Source organism: Ochlerotatus camptorhynchus, unplaced genomic scaffold, assembly GCF_037179485.1.
Source record: "Ochlerotatus camptorhynchus isolate MF236.1 unplaced genomic scaffold, CSIRO-AGI_Acam_v1.1 ptg000370l, whole genome shotgun sequence".
Classification (NCBI taxonomy): domain Eukaryota; kingdom Metazoa; phylum Arthropoda; class Insecta; order Diptera; family Culicidae; genus Ochlerotatus; species Ochlerotatus camptorhynchus.
In genome coordinates this window covers 2,820,380-2,843,779 of record NW_027040858.1, presented here as the reverse complement: position 1 = coordinate 2,843,779, position 23,400 = coordinate 2,820,380, and the positions used below count along the sequence as shown (strand labels likewise).

The following is a 23,400-nucleotide window of genomic DNA, read 5'->3' as shown; positions in this document are numbered from 1 at the left end:
AAGTTTTTGTGCTTGAAAAGTTCCTTAATTTGGATATTGTGGTCTTCAAACTAATTGACATTGAAAGAATATCTTTTAATTTTTGAAAATAAGGAGCTGCGTTAATTCCAAGCAACTTTGTGACACAAACATTTTTTTCTATTTCTTAACGTTTTCAAGTTTAGTTTTAAATTTTTCGTGAATGTCGTCTTTATAAATTATAGGAACTTTTCAAAATACACGTGTTTGCAGAATAAAGCAATACTAAATCTCTTGAATGCACCCTTTTCAAATGTTAATTACTCGGCACGGTGTAAATCCTCACAAAAATTTCAAGTTAGCGAACTTGAAACTACATTTTATGAAAAAGAAATAGAGATATGTTATTTCTTAAACTCGTTTAAATCACCTGTTGACATTTTTTTATATAATAAGTATAGTTGTTTCTTCGTCAAACTTGCTTGGAATTAACTCAGCTTCAAACTTGCTGAAGATTGTATGTCTTATTTTCAAAAGTATGGAAGTTAATTTTTTAATATCAATACCCTATTGTTTACAACTGCAAGGGAAGGGACTTTTTTCACCGAAATCACCAAACGCCTAATTAAAGAAAAATATTTTCAGAATATTATTCAAGACTTCATTGAGCCTGTAGAACTTCAAGATATGAACTCCAGAATGGTCTGGAAAACATTAAATATCTTATTGATATAAAAAATGCTTTATTGAGCTTCATGGCCTCATACAAATTTTCAGTACATCGGTCAAGACATCATTGCGTCTGTGGAACTTCGTTCAGAATGGTTTGGAAAGCATTAAATGTCTTATTGATACCACTCGATGATGTGCGTGTTGTCAAGAGACCCTGTTGAGCTTCATGGACTCATACACATTTTCTGAACATTGTTCAAAACACTCAAGAACTTAAAGATCTTAGCTCCAGAAAAGTTTGGACACCATTGAATATCTTATCTATCTGAACACCATTGAATATCTCACCATTGAATCCATGGAGCTCAAGAGAGCCTAAGATATTCAATGGTCTCCAAACTATTCTGGAGCTAATATCTTGAAGTTCTACAGACTCAATGAATGTTTTGGACAATTTTCAGAAATTTTTTATATTGTTCAAAATCTGCATTGAGTCTGACTTCAAGATCGCAATGGGCATGTTGTCAGGTGACTCTCTTGTGCTTCATGGATTCATAAAGATTTTCAGGATATTGTTCAAGACTTCATTGAGCCTGTGGAACTTCACGATCGTTGCTCCAGAATGATTTGGAGAGTATTAAATATCTTATTGCTACCATTCTATGGTTCGATTGCACTATGGTCCAGAAACCGTATGTAGGCAGAATAAATTATTTCTCGATGAACATTTCAAATGATCCTATCTGCTTTGATCGATTTTGTTCATCGACTTTCCTTTTTCATAACCACTGCTATGCAAACAGATTTCGCGATAATTCTACCACATAGTTTGATAAAGGAGGTTCTTATCTAGCGTCCAAAACGTCAAATACAACAGGGAAAAGGTTATGCAGCTGAGTTATTGACAAAAGAGAAAGTCGATGAAGAGAATCGTTCAATGTAAATAGGACCTTTTGAAATGTTAACCTAGATTTGTGCCTAAATCATTAAACCCGTTCAGTCCCATTTTTTTCTAAAGCATATTTTAAGGAAATGCTAACGCTTTTTGATAGAATACGGTTATTTAAGTACAAATTCTTAAACATAATCGGGAAGATTTGTTTTTTGGGATGTTCTAGGACGTCCAAATTATTCTGGAGTCAGATCAACCATCACTTATACAAGGCCTTTAGTAACGAAACATCTCCAAACAAGTTCATATAGATTATGCACATCATTTACGTTTTAATTCCATTATATAAGATGTTCTAAATTCTCCAAATTGTCCTGGAGATCGGTTATTTGATCTACTGAATCAACCAAGGCCTGCACGGCGTCCTCAATTTCAACCCCTGTTCAAACATGTTCATAGAGTTTTTGCGCTTCACTTATAATCTATTTTGAGGCTTATACGATGTTCAAGGCTCTCCAAATTATGCTGGAGCTCAGATCGAATGATCTACCAGATCAACAATCAGGCCCTTGGTAACGAAACATCTTCAAATAGGTTCACAGAGATTATGAACTACATTAACGTTTAAATTTCATGTGTATAAGATGTTCTCGGTTCTCCAAATTGTCCTGGAGTTCTGACTATTAGATATACTGGATCAACCAAGGCCTGCACGACATCCTCTGTGACTACACCTACTCAAACATAGTCATAGAGTTTTTGCGCATAACTTATAATCTATTTTAAGTTATATAAGATGCTCAAAGTTCTCCAAATTATGCTGGAGTTCAGATCAAATGATCTACCAGATCAACAATGAGGCCCGTAGTTACGAAAAAAACTCCAAACAGGTTCATAGAGATTATGCTCATAATTTACGTTTCAATTCCATGCGTATACGATGTTCTAAGTTCTCCAAATTGTCCTGGAGTTCTGACTCTTTGATATACTGGATCAACCAAGACCTGCACGACATCCTGTCTATTACTATAGATTGTATGCAATTAATCATAGAGCGTGGTCATATATGACTACGTGAGCTTGAAAGGGTTAAGGTACATAGTACCTTAGAGCAGCGGTTCTCAAACTTTTGTCGATCGCGTTCGTAATTTTAGGATATTCCATTAGCACACGACCCACCAATATTGAACACTGATGTCATAAAATCAAAATTACCTTAAAACCCAAAAATAGCTTTAAAACACCAAAGAAACTGCACGATTGCCTGAAACCCAAAACCAGCCTCAGAAAAGGCCAAACAAGATGAAACCGGCTTCATTGATTAGTGGCTCAAATAAATCATATATCTTATATTTATGCAGTGCATCAATGTTCTATTCAAGAATTAAAAAAAAATAAAATTAAAGAGCAATTTCCTGGATTCGGCATGCCATGCTATTTACGAACGCTATCCACTGCGCCAAAAGTGTGTTGGAATACCATTCGGACAAACACCAATTTAAAATTCATCAAGGTGTTGTGTTCCGCAGTGCTGAGATTTGTCATTGTCATTGACAGACTTTCAAGCGATATTGACAAAATTGTTTTCACATAATCACTGACAGACTTTTTCTTCTTATTGCGTGCTCTCAACTTTGTGTTCTGAAATGCACTTCCCTAGTTATTAATTGAGAGTCTTCGATGCCAATGCATGAATGTGTATATTGTGTGGCAAGCACAATGATACTCTATGCCCAGGGAAGTCAAGAAAATTTCCAACCCGAAAGATTCCCTCGACCGGATCGGGAATCGAACCCGCCGCCTCCGGCTTGGTAATACCGTGCCTTTACTTACCAAGCTATGAGGCTCCTAAAGACAGACTTGATCCCCAAAAAAAATCTTTCGCAAAATGTCATTCATTTTTTCGTCAATGACAAAGATTCACCTGGTTACAAAGAGTGTAATTTCGTGCATTCTGTGTCACATAATTGTTATCCACGCAGTTCAGGACGTAGATGCTTGTTCACTTTAACGGCTCCATGTAATTGTGTTGCTCAAGTTCATTAGAAATACAGTTTAAAAAAAACCTACCAAATTTCGTCACTGACAGCATTGTCATTGACAATTGAAATGGTTTGTTTTGACGATGACTGTTAGCTCAAATGAGTGACCAAAGTTGAATTGTCAATATCACCGTGAATTATCGAAATTTTGCAGCACTGGTGTTTCGTATTCAAGTCAGTCAACTGGCACTGATAACTTTAACAGTAGAGGCTGACTGAAAGTAAATTGGTACACCCCTCGCGCGCCGCTAGCACGCCTCTAGTGTTGGGAATCGAAAATATTTGCCAGTGGTTTGTTTACACAGAACAACTGGTGCAAGTTTGATCGAAGTAGTCGATCTTTTTCAGAAATAACGTCAAATGGAACTCGAAAGAAGAAAAAATATTGTGCACAAACATCCGGAGTGGTCCGGTTGCAAGCTGGCTAAAGTGCTGAAGATGCCGAAAACAACAGTTTTCGAGTGCTCAAAACCTACAAGGAAACCCTGAGTGTGGAAAAGAATCAGCAGACCTTCGAAAAAACTGGAACCAGGGACCGTCAGCTGCGCAGTAAGGTGTTGAGGTGCGTTAAAGCCAACCCTGGTCTTTCGATCCGAGATGTGGCCAGAAGGTACAACGCCAATTTTCAAACAGTGCGGAACATCCTTGCCAGGGAAGGATACAAGTTGTACATCCAAACCGGCACATGATGCAGAATTCCGAGGCCAAAAAGACCGTGTTTTGAGGAAACACAAGGGCTGCACTTTGATCGATGACGAAACATACGTCAAACTCGATTTTAAGCAGCTTCCTCGTTAAAAGTTTTACATCGGGACTGAACGTGAGGATGTGCCGGGCAGATTCAAGTTCGTGTTTGCCGACAAGTTTGCGATTTGCATTTGTGACCTGAAAACGGAACCATTCGTCACATCCTCGACGATGACATCCCAAGTTTACATCGAGGAATTCCTGAAAAAGCGTGTATTGCCGTTCATCCGCAAGCATAGGGGCAAAGTCATCTTTTGGTCCGATTTGGTCAGCTGCCACTATTTCAAGGTGGTTCTGGAATGGTATGCAGCCAATAAGATCGATTTTTCCCGGAATTGGCACTGTGCGGGCGCTGATGGGCTCCATCAAGAGGAAGGTTCGAGATTTCGTTAGAACTGGAGAAATGTAACCATCTAATGCTGTAACTATGAAGTTTTTATAAAAGTACTATAAAGCAACTATTAATGAACTTTTTAAACTTATTGAATTATGAATTACAGGTCTTTTTGTGCGAACCAATTTACTTTTAGTTAGCCTTAAAGCGGGACAACAGCTCACTTTAATATATCTCAGATGGCGTAGCGGTTTGTGCTGAGCTCTCACGTCAGAGGAGTGGGTTTAATTCTTCAAACAAATCTAATACTGCTACTAATGCTTATAAATCAATACACGTTTCTTCAAGTTTTATAAAGACCTGACTTTAGAATTAACTTTCATAAAAGTGAAAACTAAATATAAAATTGGTGTAGAGGACAAAAACCTTTTTTAAACTTATTTTCTAAAAGTACCGTTAAATTTCCGCCAGAAGCTGCTTAGAATGCTCTTCAAATATGGTACAGAAACTTTCAAGTTCTTATAACGACTTAAAAATGAGGCTGCCTAGAAATCTATAAACCACCCTCAACCAAGCTGCTTAAGCCTCAAATAAAGGGTGAACACGAAATTATTGCGACACCGAAAATGTCATGCCAATTTTCTTATAATGTTTAGAATCAAACCAAAATTTTAGGGTAGTTTTATACATATATTTACTTCAAAAATCAAAAGAAAAGTTAATCGATGGAGCCTTGAGTGTAAAATTGAACGCATTTTCGCTTGATGCCCTCCATCAAAGTCTTTACAGTGTCATCCGGTACCAGTTTCTCAGTTTTTTTTTCCATTTTCTTAACATGTCCTTCTCGTCTTTGACTGTCTTCTTGCTCTTCCGAAGTTCCCGCTTCATTTTTGCCCAGTACTGCTCCACCGGGCGCAGCTCCGGACAGTTTGGCGGATTCATGTCCTTTGGAACAAAATGGACAGAATTGGCCTCATACCACTCCAGGACACTTTTAGAATAGTGGCATGATGCCAAATCTGGCCAAAAAAGCGGAGCTTCGTCGTGCTGCTGCAAGAACGGCAAAAGGCGCTTCTCGAGGCACTCAGATTTGTAGATCTCGCCATTTACTGTGCCCTTTGTCACGAAAGGCTCACTCCTCAGTTCGCAAGAGCAGATGGCCTGCCAAATGAGATATTTGGAGGTGAACTTCGACATTTTCTTCTTCTTAAATTTGTCGTCCACATCGAACTTGCTCTTGCCGGTGAAAAACTCCAACCCCGGAATTTGCTTAAAATCGGCTTTTATATACGTTTCGTCGTCCATCACACAGCAGCCATATTTTGTCGGCATCTTCTCGTAGAGCTTCCGTGCCTGAGTTTTAGCCGTCGATTGTTGCCGCTCATCGCGGTTTGGGAAGTTCTGTACCTTGTATGTATGTAGTCCAGCTCTCTTCTTTGCATTCTGGACGTAGCTCTGCGACATGCCGATCTTTTTAGCCAAATCACGGCTTGAGACGTTGAGATTTGCTTTAATCATCCGCTTCACCTTTCCCTCCGTCTTTTTGTTCTCCGGTTTCGGTTTTCTTCCAGCTCCTTTGCCGTGGTCCAACGTCAACCGCTCCTGGAACCGCTTCAACACTCTGGAGACGGTTGAATGGTGAATGTTCAACATTTTTCCCAACTGCCGGTGCGACAGGTCAGGAAATTCCAGGTGTTTGGAAAGAATTTGTTCTCTCAACTCGCGTTGGTTCACCTCCATTTTCGTTGAATCGAAAAACACGGCTTCGAGTTTGACAGCATGTACACAATACACATCAATGAGAAAGTGTGCAAAATTTGGTTGAATTTTACCCAATGGTAAAAAAGTTATGCCCTGTTGAATGTGTCGCAATAATTTCGTGTTCGCCCTTTAGCCTTTTATCAGAACTTTTGGTTACTTGGGACGCGTATTCCGTCTACAATGTGCAGACTTCTTCAGTGTATTGTACTAATACTCGACACTCTACACCAGTTAATGTCATCTCGGGAGATCCACATTTAGGACCTTTATTATTTATTATATTCGCAGACGATGTAAAGCTTGTGTTGAACTACCTCAATGTGCAACTGTAATATGCAACATTTTCAGGATGAAATTAATGTCTTCTACAGTTGGTGTGCTAAAAGTCTGCTTGATATTAATGTAGAAAAGTGCAGTATCATATTTAATACCCGAAAACATACCCTACCTGTACTTAAGAAAATCAGTTAGTTGAAAGATGTAGCAAAATTAGGGACTTATAAGTAATTCTTAACTCAAAGTTGATTTTTGCAGATCATTTGAATACTACAATCCACAAAGCATATAATAAGCTAGGATTAACTAAAAAATTTAGTTATCATTTTAAGGACCCATATACCATTGAAATACTTTATGTAGCTTACGTTAGATCAACTCTCGAATATTGTCATATAGAATCAGTTCAAAAACAATTTTTGTTATTCGCTCTTAGGAAACTAGGCTGGACTTCTTGTTCATATCAGTTGGCACAAAATGGACTCCGTTGGCTCGGTACCACCATAGAGGTACCTCTAAGACCAGAAGGTGCCGAAGAAACGTGCTCAACTTTTTGGCTCAGCTCTGGTACTCTCTTCGGTCCCAAGCTAATCGATGCACCCCTCGAAACATAGGAAAATCCACGAACCCCTCTTTTTACCTGTCAAACTTTCATAGCGAATCAAAACAAACATAGTGTAGTACTGGAATTTCGACTAGAATGGGGTACGTTAATCGATTTGCTTGGGACCAATAGGCTAGTCAAGTAGTGAGCCAATTTAAAAACTATAGTTTCGTATTGATTGTTGGTACCACTCCAACACGTTTCGAGCGTAGTGGCAGGATGCTACATCAGGCCAAAACAGAGTTGATTTTTTGTGCTTCCTTATGAATGGCAAGAGACGCCTCTTAAGGCACTCTTCCGTGTAAATCGCACCGTTGATTGTTGCGGAAGTGATGAAGGAGGTGCTTATTTCACCACATCCACAAATCGCCTGCCAGATCAGGAACTTCTTTGAAAATTTCGATAATTTCTTCTTTCGAACAACCTCCGGAACATGGAACTTAGAGTTGGCAACGAAATATTCTTACCCAGGAAGTTGACGAAAGCCGGCCTTGACGTAAGTTTCGTCATCCATACCACGATCAGAGTTGCAAAATCTCACGATTGTCACGAGAGCGTACGTAGCCAAAGGAAAAGACCAAAGCATAATTAAACGAATCTCACCGATGACACTCACCACACCACACTGACTTGTTGAGCTATCTGACAATCCTTCGAAAGAGTGACGTTCATATCTGACATTCGGAACCTAAGTGTCGACTGAGTGACTAGATGATAAGACGTCAAAACTGTGTGTGACACAGACAACGAGTAATGATTGTTGCTGTTTTGATGATCGTGAGCTTCGTTTTTGTATTAACAAATCTGGATAACTTTGAGATTTGTAACAAAACACATCTGTCGTGACCTGACCGAGGTTTCCAGCCTCAGCCATGTCTGAACAAACAGCATCCCTTTAATCAGGTACAACAGCTTCACAAATCAGTGATGCTGCTCCGCTTCCATTACTGCTGCTGCTGATGTTGTTACTGCTGCTGCTTCTGCTGCTGCTGCTTCTGCTCCTGCTACTGCTGCTGCTGCTGATGTCCTTCGCTGCTAAAGTTAGTTACAAGAATGTCGTCAACGAGCTTACATAGCTCATATCTATACCCTCCAAATTTTCTCCTCGTTTATCCAGCACTGCTTGCTTTGCCAGTATTTCCCCTCACATCTGTCATGCTTCACGCTAATTTAGTTGAACTCAAATGGAGTGTATCATTACTTGACTCAACTCTCAAGTTTTTATATATTTATTTTAATATTTTTATTCACACCAACTATATCCACCACAACATCAATCACCGATTTCCCGCAAATAAAATCTCTACCTCGAAAGCATACACCACAATCAGGCAGATGAATGATTCCTATATCATTTCGTATTAATTCCTTGCGAGATCGAGCTTTTATTTGAAATTGGTGATTCGCGTGTTTGGTTACAAAATCAAATACGTCCAAATCCCAAAGTTCTCCAGATTTATCGACACAAAAACGAACAAGGCTTCGAAATTATCCGAATAGGGATAGGGATAATATCCAATGATAGATTGGATAATGGATAATGGATAGGGATAATGTTGATGCATGAGCAGTTCAACACTGCACGACCTGATCAAAGTCTCCCCTGCGATCAAAGACATCCCATTTAACGATAACTTTTTCTAACAACCGTTGAGAAAGCAGAATCCTTCAGGTGATATTAATCAATGAAATATACTTTTTTCTTCAGTTTCTTCGTGGGAAGGCCACAAAAACTGTGCGCTAGAACCGGAAGCTACTATTGGAAAAATAAATGTCACGATTATCATCAATGATAGGTAAACGAATGTCAACAATACTGATTGATAGAAAAATTGCTGCTGTAATGACACTCACTATGAAGAACTAATTGAGTGGAGTGGTGAGTGACCGACTTTCATTGTCAACTGTCAAAAGCAACTGGTACGTTGCTTAAGTTAGCGTCAGATTAGAGAGTGATAAAATAAAAAGGGTGACTATGATCAGTCATTTCGTGACTTCTACAGTGACAGTTTTCAAGACTGATCACGATGCAACACGATTTGGTTAGCAACTTTGGGGCTTGTTGTACCTTGTAAACACAAACCGACTGACACTTTTTAGCGACATCTCGAATTGACATGTTTGGACGGTTCTTGAACTGTTGCACGACTTTCCTGGCCATTTTACTGTCCATTGGACCACTTTTACGACCATTCCCTTTCTTCCTTCGGGAGCTCAGGCGCCTCTTGAAGGTTCTTATCACACGAGCCACAGTTGTATTTGCAATTCCAAGCCTTTTAGCGATCCATGGATGGCCTCTGGATTTTGGATAACTGGAACTACTGTATGAATAAATGAAACTTACACTATGAATAAGATTTACTCAAATTTTCAGGTGTTTTACTAATACGGTTCAATAGTTACAGAAGATTTTCGGTGTGCCATTTCTATCGAATACACCCTTTAGTTCAATGTAAAAGCTATACTTTAGTAAGTGTTATGCTTATTGTAAGACCATTGTTCAGTCTTCCTTCTTACCATAGGCCATTGCTTGAACTTTTCTTCGTACACGATCCATCATCTTTTGACCGAACTTTAGCTCCGGATAATTGGGTGGTTTCATCTCCTTGGGAACCACTGTGACGCCATTTTTGCTGTACAACTATTTGGTGGAATTTGCGTAGTGGCAGCTTACCAAGTCCGGCCAGAATAGACAATCCAGCTCATGCTGCTCCAGAAAAAAACAGTAGTCCCATAGCATGAGCATGAGCCATGTTATTGCTCTGTTATTGCCAGACCAGCTGTAATTACACAGAGAACCAATAGACGATGCTTGGGACTAGCAATCATCCTCAATGTGTAAAAACTGGTGATCTCAAACTAGACAATACCAGAGACGGCCGCGCCCGAACACAGGTCAAGAAAGGAAGGGGTAGGAATGTGTTGACGTGACACTCGCTTTGATGGAAGCCGAGAACACCTCTGCACTTCCACGAGGAATCACTGGGATATTGGGTAATAGGGTTGGGTTTGCAGCAGAGTTCGTTTTGGTAAACGATAAGCTGAATTGATGTCCTACGATCATATAACGCGAAGGAGCTTGGGATTGAACCCACGATCTTCTGCTCAGTAAGCAAAAACGTTTGCCACTAGGCAGATGAGCTCCTTTTTAATCATTCAGATGGTTGCTGTTATTACCATGTAGTCATATTAACAAATAAAACGATTGACGAATCTTGAATGTGGATGGGCTTGAGATTAGACTCATGATGTTCAGCTCAATAAGCAAAAACGGTTGCTCTAAGGCCACCGAGTCCCTCATATCACATTATACCGTTACTCAAGTTGTTTTAACTATTCAAACCCGGCACCGACGACAACGAAATCTTACCATACATTTTTAATATGAAAGGACCTGGAACCGCGTTTTTCTGATCGGTAAGCAAGCCACTGCAACCGACGATCTTTCAAATCCTAAAACTAAAAGCTACGAAAGAGTACTTAGGCCTTCATTAAGTTCCACTTTCGCGCGACGTTCAATGTTTCGATTTTCTTTTTACGCATGGTTCAGGCAATCATAACAAGCTATGACCGACGTGACGATTCTTTAAGCCCTGGTTAAACAAGCTATTCAAATGAAATTACGTTCTCGAATTTCACTTGGTATGTAATGAACAACAGAAATACGCGATAATTCATTTTGTTTCAGCGGTTGATGGTTAATTTTAAATATACTAACGGTTCTGCCTACGGCGACTAAGACGGCGATTACGACAGTGACTACGATGGCGAATACGACGGCGAATACGACGGCGCAGAAAAGACAGTAGTCCCATAAGTAACGAAAGTTTTGCTTTTCAGCCCACCACTATGGATTACTTTTTGAAGAATTTCGACTTATTTTTGATTTTACATTCTTCCGGGGCACTCTTTCGGTCATCAAAGGTATACAATTTCTGCCCAGGAATTTGATCGAAAACTTCCAGGAGCGTACAGACTGGGATTTTTGTTTCAAGCGTGCAGGATCGAATCGCGACGTGCTTGCTCCGGCCATGATGTAAACAAATGAACTTATCTTGACAACCAATGCCTACTGTGATTCTATACACTTTTTGCTTGATTCGGTGAAATTTTCTTTTTGAACCACTTAATTTGACATCATAGGTCCAATTTAATTCGTTAACCCGAATTTTAGTTTGACAAGCCCTTCGATTTCATCTGATTTAGTTAGGAAAATTACACGATACAAAATTATTATTATATATGTGCGTTGCTAACTGTCACTTTGACGCATTTTTTGTATAGTCATTTTAACACTACTGGGTAGCTCGTGGCTTGTCCGGGGATGTGATTTGAACTCGTGACTTTGGCGTGACTGTTCCGAGGCCGTCCCCACATTGCCGCATTTAAATAAAATAATCTAGTTGCAATTCAACAACGTGGATCCCAATACTAAGGTTTTGTAATAACGTGTAAAATCACCTATCATGAATATTCAGTACCATGTTGAACTAACCGATAGCTCATCTCATGTATTGCCCAGACTCCTTGGTATCTATAGCTAGAACAATGAATCTCAAGATTTGCAAATTACTCCATTCATCAGTAGGACCTTCCTGATTATCAAACCCATCCCCAATTTGCATACCATTAGACCAGATTCCCTAAGCGAGACACCGGGACATAAGCACATCCTCAATTTACTGGACCTATTCTTAGCCGGTCTAGATTTGCTCCACAATTGCTGCCGTGTCATCGCCATTGTCTTTGTACTCAATTTCTACAATCGTAGTAATTTAGCAGCACCCAAACCACTCTACAATCGGTCGCAAAAAAAAGAAGATATTTGCACAAACATCTCCTCGGAGTCGGACACTACGACCGCCTCATTCAAATTGGTACAAATTGATTCAAATCGTCGCTGCTGCTGCGTCGGGTGAAGAAGAAACGATTCCGGTCTATAAAAGCTAGTCACATCTGTTGTCTTTAGTTTAGTTGCCGTAGTCATAGTTATCCAACATGGTCGCTGTCGGGCGCTGTCGGGTGGGGTTCACGGTTCTGTTTACCGTGACTTGCGGTGGACTATGGCTACGGTTGGTCGACGGTCAGTGCGTGTGTGGAATTCGGCAAACGCAGAACGACTCCGTGGTGGACGGTGAACAGATCGAACCGGGCGAGTGGCCTTGGCACGTGGGTGTCTACTGGTGGAAGGGCTCGAAGCTCAACCCTCCGGACAAGGTTTGCGAGGGGTCTCTGCTGGATCGGGAAGGATGGGTCCTGACGGCGGCGAACTGTTTGAAGGACGGCAGTGGCAGTTTGTTGAAGGTGACGGGGATGATAGTCCACGTCGGGCTGGTGGCTCTGCAGCAAAATACCGACAAATCCCGGAGATTCCACGTGGAGAATGTAGTGTTGAACGAGGAACTGGATTTGGCTTTGATTCGACTGAAAGTGTACGACGAATGGGAGGGGATGCCCATCTGCATGACGGATGGAGAGGAAAATTTCGATAAGATCTACGGAAAGTCGGTTTACGTGCTACAACAGAGCCATCGGCATCGACTGGGTGGATTTGAGATCGTTAAACTGCAACTGGAGAAGGAAGTCGTGTGCTACGGACCGACGCTGTCCGTTAAGGCGAAAGCGATCAGCGATAAGAATATCAAACTTAAAACCAAAGGTAGGATCGGTCGTGTATTGGATTTTCAGGGGAATAATGAAACCTTTTCTTAAAGATACCAAATACCACTCGACGGCTCGGGGAACTCCGCTTTATTTTAAACGCCCCGAAGGGTGGACCCTTTTGGGGATCTCCAACAAAATTGAACCGTCCACCCCTGGAACCCTCTGCCAACCGGGAGATCACGAATCGTTCTTCAACGTCAACTTGAGTCCCGTCACTGAGTGGTTCTCGAACGAGCTGGAAAACGACGGCATCGAAAGCGTGGAGACGTCTACCGAGTAAAGCGCACAGTTCAATCACCTTTCCAAGCCGATAGTTCAGAGTCATCCGCATCAATAAAAAAAAAAGAAGCTCAGAAGCTACACCTTTTTCTAGGCGTCAATAAATTAAAACAAATAGGAAAAAAATCCTCCATTATCTTCTTGTCTCGTTTCCCGGGGAAAGAAAGAATCAGACACAAAAGCATCGTGGAAATTGGCCCTGCTGCTGAACAGCTGCTAATACGACACGAGCACATCGTATAGCCGGAAATGCAAATTTCGCTGTTTTTGTTCATCTTCTTTGTGTCCACCTTCCCCGCCGATCGTGGCTCGTTGGGTGGAGTTGATCAACCCTATAACGGAGCATTTGATTGACTTCTCTGTCACATAGACGAGCGCTGGAAAAAAAAAAAAAAACTGCAGGTAGACTTGCGCAAGGAATGTTTATTTGTAAACGGGAAGTGGTGAGTGGATGGGTGAGTCAACCTGCGAGAGTTGAACGAACAAGCAACGGTGTGTGGAAGAAAGCGAGAACAATTAGGTAAATGCTTTTTCTGATGAGACAAAATACCTGGACGGTAAGTATGCGAGTACTTCCTGGCTAGGTGATGGGCGATAATCATAGTGTTGTCACAGGCAAACAGACGTAACATTCGCAAGTTGTTCATCGAGGACGCATTTAACGGTCACTGTGCACTCAACAGATGGCGGTAGTGTTTTAGAGACATATTAAATGTGTTCTGTTTGTCTGTGGTGTTGTGTAACAAACCAGGGCCAAGAAGGGTGGTTCTAAAATATAGATTTTGATCCACCAAACTTAATCGAGCTCATTAAACTTTTTGTTCTAATCGTTCTAGCCCTTCGCTATAATGCTCTGCGGAAAAGTTTGCTATCTGTACTAATGTGAAATTTTCTCAGCATCAACTTAGCTCAAACCTAATAAATTGCTATGGTTATTTTGCTTAACGACATGTTCGGGGTAGCATCCATGAAATAGTTCTATTATTTGGGTTATCGTTCGTTTATGGTAATTTTTCATTAGTGAAGACCGCATTTGGATTGAACTTCAGGATAATTAGTTATTAATTAATTCTGACGTGGTCCAAAATATGCTCAGCAGGCAACATTGCACCAACCGGTGGAAACTAACGATTTTAAATTGGCTCACTACTTGACTAGCCTATTGTTCCCAAGGAAATCGATTAACGTATCCCATTCTAGTCAAAATTCTAGTACTACACTATGTTTGTTTTGATTCGAAAGTTTGACAAATAAAATGAGGGGTTAGTGGATTTTCCTATGTTTCGAGGGGTGCATGGATTAGCTTGAGACCGAAGTGAGTACCAGAGCTGAGACAAAAAGTTGAGCACGTTTCTTCGGGACCTACTAGTCTTAGAGTTACCTCTATGATTGCACAGTGGTCCAAACGGTAAAAAACATGATCGTGTGCAATTATTCGAGAATTTCATTATGTTGTTAGATATTCTGTCAATTCACCGCACGTAGCCCCCCACGGATCGTCTTGTTAATAAGCCTTTTTGCTTATTACCCACCGCTGTCAGAATCTGCCACCGAAAGTTGTCTGTTGCGTTTTGAAACTGAATTGATTGATTGAAATTCAAAGAAGTGCCAATTAGAATAAAAAAAATTACAATACCTACGAAGATAAGGAGAATAGCGGATGTTTGTACTCCACGAAAACGTGTATTTTTACATGATAAATAGCTCATTAGAACATCACAGACATATAAAAATAACGTAGAAAAAGCTATGGTCAAAAAACAGATTTTTAGACATCGTCCGTAAATAACGCTTCATATCTCTATTGTATGGATAGATAGAGGGATAATGTCTTGAGCAAAGTTGTTTGTGTTTTCATCTACTGCAACTTTCCAAAGACACAAACCCTCTATCTCCACTTTTCAAACAACTCATTTTTGAGCCTCACTTTTAGGGGGATTAATTAACCAACGGGTACCGTCAAAAGATGGAGCTTTGCATGCCTAGAAACTTCTCCAAAGATACTATATCCCTGAAATTAAAGGTTCACGAATAATTCCACACTATCACGATTATCACCGTTTGGACGACTTGGTATGCTTGGTGCGAAAAATAGGGCACACAAACCAGGCTACTATGTCGTAAGTGCAAGATGCAGTGTTGCCCTGAAAGCAATCGATTAATCATATCAGAAAGTTATCGGCTTCGAAATCAATTAATAACTAATTACCATGAAGTTTAATCAAAAAGCGGTCTTGAGCAAAGTTGTAGCCAGTGGTGTAAGCGGTCACCGTAGTCGGCGCATTTTCTGTGATAATCGACTGTCTTTGCTTCTGACATTTGCCAAACAAGCTATCAAGGTATAGTACCAAACTAAAATGTCATCTGACAGCCTCTGTCATACGACATTGTCGTCGAAGACCGTCACGTATTTATGTATTTTAGAGTTGGTTGGAAATGCTAACATGAAGCTTTAGTGTGATGATTTATTAGCTAGAGAATGATCTTTTAGAAGAGGGTAGGTGGATAGTTCCGTTAGAGTACGGCAGTATGAAAATTGAATAGAAGTTGAAAATGAGCGAAGGGCCATTAATGCGTCAGTTTTTCAAGATAGACGCACATTTTTGCCTAACCCGTACGATGTACGCGGGGACTTGAAGTATGTCTCCAAGTCCACAGGCAATAATGTGCGTCCCTCTTTTTGCTCATAAACTGACTGCGGCTGTGGAATAGTTCTAGCGACGTTTTCATCACTACCTAAAGCCCCACGTTGCGAGAGCATTTCCAGTCGATGGTGTGTTATAATGCAGTTCTTCTTTACCCAACTATTGTGTTGTTCCTCTCGTCATGACCAACGTGATCATCTCAGAGAGAAAGCAGTAGGGTGATTGTTGCGTGCTGTACCATCATCAGCATTGTTGACGGCTACTCCCGCCTTGAGTTGAGGCAAAAATTTGCACCCGAGTGCAAAAACATAGTCTTGTGGGGAAAAGACATTACGATTTATCCCTGGCCACTCTTGTAGAAACTAACTTATTGATCTCGGGTGGAACGCTTCGGTTACATTTTTGACTGCTTTAGAGAACGTAATTTCATTTAAATATCTTGTTTAATCAGGGCTTAGAGAATAGTAACGTTGGTCATAGCTTGTTATGATGTAAGAGGCACGATATCCTGAACAATGCGTACAGAGTAAATCGAAACATTGAACGTCGCGTGAAAGTGGAACTTAATGAAGGCCTAAGTGCTTTTTCGTAGCTTTTAGCCTTAGGATTTGAAAGATCATCGGTTGCAGTGGCTTACTGAGAAGAAGTACGCAGTCCCAGGTCTTTTCATATGAAAGAGATTTATGGTCAAATCGCTTGTTTATCGTGTATTTTGCGAAAATTGCTGTCGTCGTCGGTGCCGGGTTGGAGTGGTTAAAACAATTCGAGTATCGCTATGATGTGATATGAGGGGCTCGGTGGCCTAAGAGCGACCATTTTTGCTTACTGAGCAGAACATTATGAGTCTAATCTCAGGTCCATCCACATTAAAGATTCGCTAATCGTTTTATTTATTAATATGACTACTTGGTAATAACAGCTACTCAATGATTAAAAAGGAGCTCGTTTACCTAGTGGAAAACCTTTTTGCTTACTGAGCAGAAGAACCAAACCCAAGCTCCTTTGCGATATTGCATCGTTAGGACATCAATTCAGCATATCATTTACCAAAACGAATTCTTTTTATCCAACATCCCAGTGATTTCTCGTGGAAGTGCAGCGGTGTTCTCGGCTTCCATCAAAGCGAGTGTCACGTCAACACATTTCTACCCATTCCTCTATTGACCTGTGTTCGGGCGCGGCCGGCGCTGGTATTTCCTAGTTTTAGATCACCAGTTTTTACACATTGAAGATGATTGCTAGTCCCAAGCATCGTCTATTGGTTCTCTGGGTAATTACAGCCGATCTGGAAATAACAGAGTAGCAATCGTGGGCGGTCAATCATGCTCATGCTCATAAGGGCTGCTAATGTTGTACTTGTGTGAATTCTGAAAATAGCAAACAATGATGTTATAGTCATAACCTCTCCTTTTATAAGAGAGGAGCGGATTAAAAAAAAACTGTCTTGGCAACCTATGGCTAGATGATTTTTGGCAACACTGCCAATTCAATCAAGAGAGGTGCTGTTAGATTGGCTCTTACTTTGACAGTCCGTTTGGCTCAAAACCAGCCAGTCCGTTCCTCTCTTATACTAGACCCTCTCTAGTCACAACATTTCTGATCAAAAATGCTTTAATTTACACAAAATTGAGGAATTAGAACGAAATGACACAATGCCATATGATAGTTATTTGATACTATTCGATTTGATCGAATGTTGTTCTACCATTTGTGTTGAGTGCGAAAGACGATGGTAGATCATGAGCGAATACAAACAGACTGACAACGATGCGAGTTTAGTAAAAAAACGTCAATTGTTGTAGCTGATAAAATTTCACATATGAGCAGATAGCAAGTTTTTCAGTAAATGATTATGGCGAAGTGCCAGGAAGTTGAGAACATAAAGGTCACTTTTCCCATATAAACTTGAAAGGCCCAGTGCAGTATGAGTTCAGATCCAAATAAACTCAAATTTTGGGACCTGTTTTAAAATCAATTGAGCCGGGTGCAGCAAAATCGATATTTTGAACCACCCTAATATATATGCATTGCAGGTGCAATTGAACATTTCCTCATGCACTGAGCATATTTCGATCTTTCCATCAAAGCTAAGAAGATTCTAGATTTCTTAGAATCGTGATACGAGAAGGATGATCAATGAAATATTCAGTTTATCCTCTCGAGGAAAACTTCTGTAGATAATGTTACGAGTGTACTTTCGCAGTTTAAGGCAGTGTCTGTTTTTATCATTTACCATCACACGCGGAGGAGGAGCGCGGAGCGCTTCAACCCAGTGTAGATGAATTGCGTTCGTTTTGAATATCTTCGCTGTGACGTACGAGCGAAACGTAGAAATGAGTTCATTATACATCAATGAAGACGCGTTTGTTGATATTCACCAGTGCTGATTTTGAACCCAAAACTGTCAAAATCAGAAACGATCCTCAAAACCAAAATATTCAAATTTAGTTTGGGCAACATGATTTTTTTGAATATTGTCGACCCCAGAGCCTAAAACCTGCATATTATCATAAATTCAGCATGAGGCAATCATTTTCCATCGATCTGTGTGTAAACACCAAGGTGAAGACGAATATTAATATTGACAACAACGGAGGCGATAATCAACATCCAGCCACGAATGACGAAAAACAAATGTTAACTTCGATACTCAGAGGTTGCCTTGATCAAGAGAATGTTGACATGTCAAAATTCAAATTCACGCTGGTAGTAGGTCTATCTGTTAAGGTTGTCTTCATTTTCAGCTAAGTTGAGTGTAGAAAAAATGATTTCTATCAGTACTGCTTGTGAACCGCCATACAAACTTGACCCACCCTGATGCTTATACTTTCTGGAACACCCTATAACTTCTTTTAAATCCTGAATCTGGCTTTCAACTAGCTCTTAATTGTTATGCTAGGAATCTGTGACCCTAGGAATAAAAATGTATTTTTGCGAACTTGACGGCAGACGTAGAGTTGCCATAGCGTCGTAATAGCCAACAACAACAAGAAGAAGAATACATTACCTGCTCCGGATGACATACAGGGAAATCGGTAAACCAAGGCATTTCCACTCTACCTACTTCGCTACCGCTTTTCTTGGTTCGTCGCATTTCGGCACAGAATGATCGCGCAACTTGATCGTGCCATAGTCATCTAACTCCCCCTCCGGTACATCACTCGCTAAGGCGTACCGGTACCGACACATTAAAACTCCGACGCGGAAAAGCTCGCTGTTAGGCTTTCTGAGAAGACACAACAATGAATGGGTCGGTCGCTTTTCGCTAACACGTCGCCCTTGCACAGTGGGGCAACTCCTGACAAAACGCGGACAACATTCTGAAAGGCCTAGTAAAAGATCACTTTCGATCAGTTTCAAGGCCAAATTGGTCAAATTCGGGAATTGTCCCAAGGAAGTAACCCAAATGTGCTTTGATCTAAAATTCCGCATACCGCATATTTAGTGCAATAATTTATTTACAAACTTAATTACAGATGGTAATAGCCTACTTCAATGTTACGCTTTTCGTTGCGTCGAACCGATTTGTGCAGCTTATCAGACTTGATATAAAAATATATATATATATATATAGGGGAAATGGCATTAATGTTGGCCTATGGATCTAAGATTGGGTCCATCGCTTAAAAATCTGCTATTTATTAATTTTATCTAGATGAACGCGTCATTGGGACGGTACTAATCGATAATGGGCGGGGGGCATTTAGGGCGACATTACATCAAAAGATCCGAACTACTTGATTTTATTTTTCAATTCTGCCCAACCTCGCCCCACTGTGCCGTGGTGATGAGCTGAAGCCCGTCAGTTTCTGCTGATGACTCATCCCAATCCTCTTCATATGGTGGTGCATGTTTTGCTTAGCTATGCATGCAGAGTATCACCCGCGCACGTTTGGTGGTTGTGTATGATGTGCACCGTAGCATGCAACACATCTCACCCACCTCGCGTCAACTGGATTGGAGTGGATTTTAATCAATCTACGTAAAAGCCCGACTCCCGACCCGCACTAACTAATTCGATTCAATCAAAGCGAAGCAGCAGCGGAGAAATGCCCATTGTCTAACAGTTGCGACCCGACGGAAATTGATTTTAATTGAAATGGAAGGAAACTAATTTGACTGTCGACGATTGTCTATCAAGAGAGCCGAATGAAAGGATTTGGACTTCCTGTCCGATGCTGGCATTTAGATCACTCGAGAAAAGAGCGAGGTCGAAAAATGCAGGCGGATGCTGGTTCGAAATGATTGGATGAAACCCGCGCAAGCGTGTTGTAAAAGATGTAACCTTTTCCATAACTGAAATTGCAGTTTGAAGGAAGCTTGTGCTAATTTTTTCTGCCAGTCATCATCATCATCGCCTTCCTGAACGATCTAGCTGCTTCTCAAGAATTTCTCGAGTTTCCTTTGGCCATTCTTTTCCCATGCAAAGATGAGTTGTCGGATTAGTAAACCACCATACGCCGTTTCTCACGAGCCACGACTCCCCTCGCAGACTTCTTACTCATGGCCATATAAGTTTTATCTTTATTATTTTATACGATTTTGATTCTTGGCTCTCTCTCTCTCTGGCCCTCCCTCTAAACTCTTCCATACCCGATAATTGCAGTGCCATAAACGTTTTTTTTTAGACTTTCAGTTTACTATCTGCCTGCGCAGAAGACTCGATTAGATATAGCTATGGAGTTGTACGTGGTGGACGGACGTTAAACTTGGTTGAACTCAACGAGAAGGCTTTTGAACTTCACTTTGCCCAAGCGGTACGATTGTTGAAGTTTTGTAATTCAAAACACAGCCACCAAACAAATGAAAGAAAAACCTAAACTACCAACGACCTGCGGTGAGCAGCTATAAAGGTGATGATTGAATGAATGCGCGCGCTCGCAAAAGTGAACAAATCCGAAGGCTGACTGCACGGGTGTGTGCACCTTAACGTTGGAGACTTGTGGTCGGGTAAGAGAAACGGCTGAATTCCTCGGAATGAGCTTCGCGGTGCTGCTGGTGCTGTTGCCATACAATGTTATTTCTCTGTGTGTTCGATTCTATGAACCGCAATAATAAATAATAACGATCGGCGCAGGATGTTATGCGCGGAAAGGTTGGCGGATTTTGCGGGCAATGCTGAGGTAGTCAATTGAATGGATTTCTTTGTGTGCGCGAAGAGATATTGACTAATTCAGCTGAATTTGTTGCAAACTGATTCCACCAGTGGAATGAGGGCTTCCAATATAGTAAATTCTAGCATTGCATGTCCCACAAATGGACGATGCGATCGTTTCAACTTCCAAACTTTCGAACATAACGTATCTGCAAGGTAAAATGGCCAGATACAGACATTGGTTTAGTTGATGGAGTGCCCAGGGGATCAACCCACTATAAGATATCAGGCAGACTGCTACCCAGAGATGCCAGATTTACAGACATGTCTGTGAATTTACAGACTTTTATTTTTTCACAGACATTTTGGGACCTCCCTTAGCTCAGTCGGTAAAGGCACAGCTACAAAGCAAGACCATGTTGGAGGTGGCTGGATTCGATTCCCGGTCTGGTCTAGGAATTTTTCGGGTTGGAAAATTTCTTGACTTCCCTGGGCATAGAAGTATGATTGGACTTGCCACACAATTATACCAATGCAAAAATGGTACAGGCATCGAAAGCTCTCAATTAATAACTGTGGAAGTGCATCTAGAACACTATGTTGAGAGCACGCAATAAGCTAATATGCCATACGCAATAAGCTTGAAATGCGAGAAAGAAGAAGAAGAAGATTTTTTTTTTCGTTAAAGACATTTACAGACTTTTTGGTTTTTTTAACAGATATTTACAGGCTTTTGTAATCAAGGGTAAATTTCAAAATTTATTTGGTTACACTGTCTTAAAGCTTTAATCAAATTACACGTGCGATGCATTCAAATCGTTTTCATACGATTTGACGTTTTGTTTGGATACGTCAACTCACGTTGGCCGGTCTATAACTTGACTGTCTATAGTCACTGTTACCGAAAAAAGTGAATGAAACCGAGGGGGACGAAAGTCCCAGATTTATTCAAATTTTGCCAAAAATTACTCTAAAGTTTGATTTATTGATTTATAGTCGGAGAAATCCATTTTATGGTCACATCTCTCATATCGGTCACATCTCTATAAGTATCACGACCGTTTGTTTATAAGAAAGGAACGTTGTGAAATCTCAACCAACAATTCAAAAAGGCGGATCAGCTTTTGTAATCAAATCTTGTAATGCTCTTTTCTCGCCTTGCCAAATCAACAACACCGTCGGCTAGGGAAAATTCTCTCCTATCCGATGGTGGAATTGGTTTGCGTAGGAGTGCTTCAGTTTGCATGATAAGGTCATTACAAGTTTACTGAGTCACCGTTTAGTATTGTTGGTTGATAAATCTGTTCAAACATCATTTATGGTGATTCCTTGTAAAGTCCACAAATTGCCTGATGATGGCTGAGATACCCTATCACTTCAAGTGTTATAGAGCACAAATTTCGGACACAGTTGTGACATCACTCATGAAATTGGAACTCTCTGTTTGCTGCATCAAATGTGAATTTCCAGTTTCATTGTTGTATATATTGTGGCAGCTGTGCTCTTGAAATTTTGAGGTGATAGTATAGCGCATTACATACATTGAAGGAAGTGCGGAAATGCATATGTCACGACTGGGAATTCTCTGATATCTACAAAACGGCATTACTGATTTCCATCACTACCTCAACAAACTTCCCCAATCTCCGGTGAACATGCAACAATCACAAAAGCAGGTGCTCAAGAAAGTGACAGTTCACATCACAAAACACACGAAAAACAACATCAGCATCGAGCATTATGATAATTCTAACACATCCAAGATTATCGATGAATAGTGTATGAAATCGGATAATATCGGCAGGTGCTTGTTATTATTCATTACGACTCGAATTTATCTTAAAAAAATCGAAATTTTGAAGCAAATTTTATAGAAATCCGTTATATGAAATGTAAAGCGGATTACTTTCGTCCCCCTTGGGTAATCTTGCTTGGTTATCGATTTTGAAATTCCTCTTAGATACTTCGAATTCTTATAGTAATCTACTTGGAAATCGATTTGGAGAAACGTTTTACTACCGCCGAAAATGAAAAGAGCAATCTCTTCATCCTCCTTCTGATGAAATTTATTTGAGCAATCAATTTGATACGAGAATGATCCATCATCCAGGAAAAACTCCACTAAACTATCCCGCCTTAATGCCAAGAAGGAAAAGGTCCCCTCTATTGTGATAACCATTTCCGACTTCCATGCTCTTCGCACGGAACTTTTGATTTTCGTTGAAATAAAGTTTTCACTTCAAATTGGCCGTCAGGGTGAATGCCAAGTATCTTACTGAGAAGCAGCGTACATTTTTTTACTTACGACACCAAAACTGAACGTGTGTTCAAGGTTGTCATGAAAGGACTGCCCAGTGATGAATCCCTGGTCAAAGATGAACTGGCAAAATTACTTGAAGTTGTGCCAGTCCAAGTAATCAAAATGAAAATG

The 23,400-nt window shown here is 40.5% G+C and overlaps 2 protein-coding genes across 3 annotated transcripts in view; both read left to right on the top strand.

Moving 5' to 3' along the window:
* The window catches only part of LOC135710079 (mucin-2), a 189,038-nt gene that overhangs the window by 2,337 nt on the left and 163,301 nt on the right, over positions 1 to 23,400 (top strand). The window lies entirely within an intron of this gene.
* Positions 12,235 to 13,944, top strand: LOC135709993 (uncharacterized). Its single transcript, XM_065232450.1, has 2 exons — positions 12,235 to 12,945; positions 13,001 to 13,944. Exons 1-2 carry the CDS (start codon positions 12,285 to 12,287, stop codon positions 13,228 to 13,230), a joined length of 891 nt encoding a protein of 296 aa, XP_065088522.1. The 5' UTR covers positions 12,235 to 12,284; the 3' UTR covers positions 13,231 to 13,944.

Bases quoted from the DNA above. Each gene is read 5' to 3' on its own strand.
- LOC135709993 (XM_065232450.1), top strand. From the start codon at position 12,285: ATGGTCGCTGTCGGGCGCTGTCGGGTGGGGTTCACGGTTCTGTTTACC. The intron at 12,946-13,000 runs GTAGGATCGGTC...CTTTTCTTAAAG, and splicing joins TATCAAACTTAAAACCAAAG to ATACCAAATACCACTCGACG.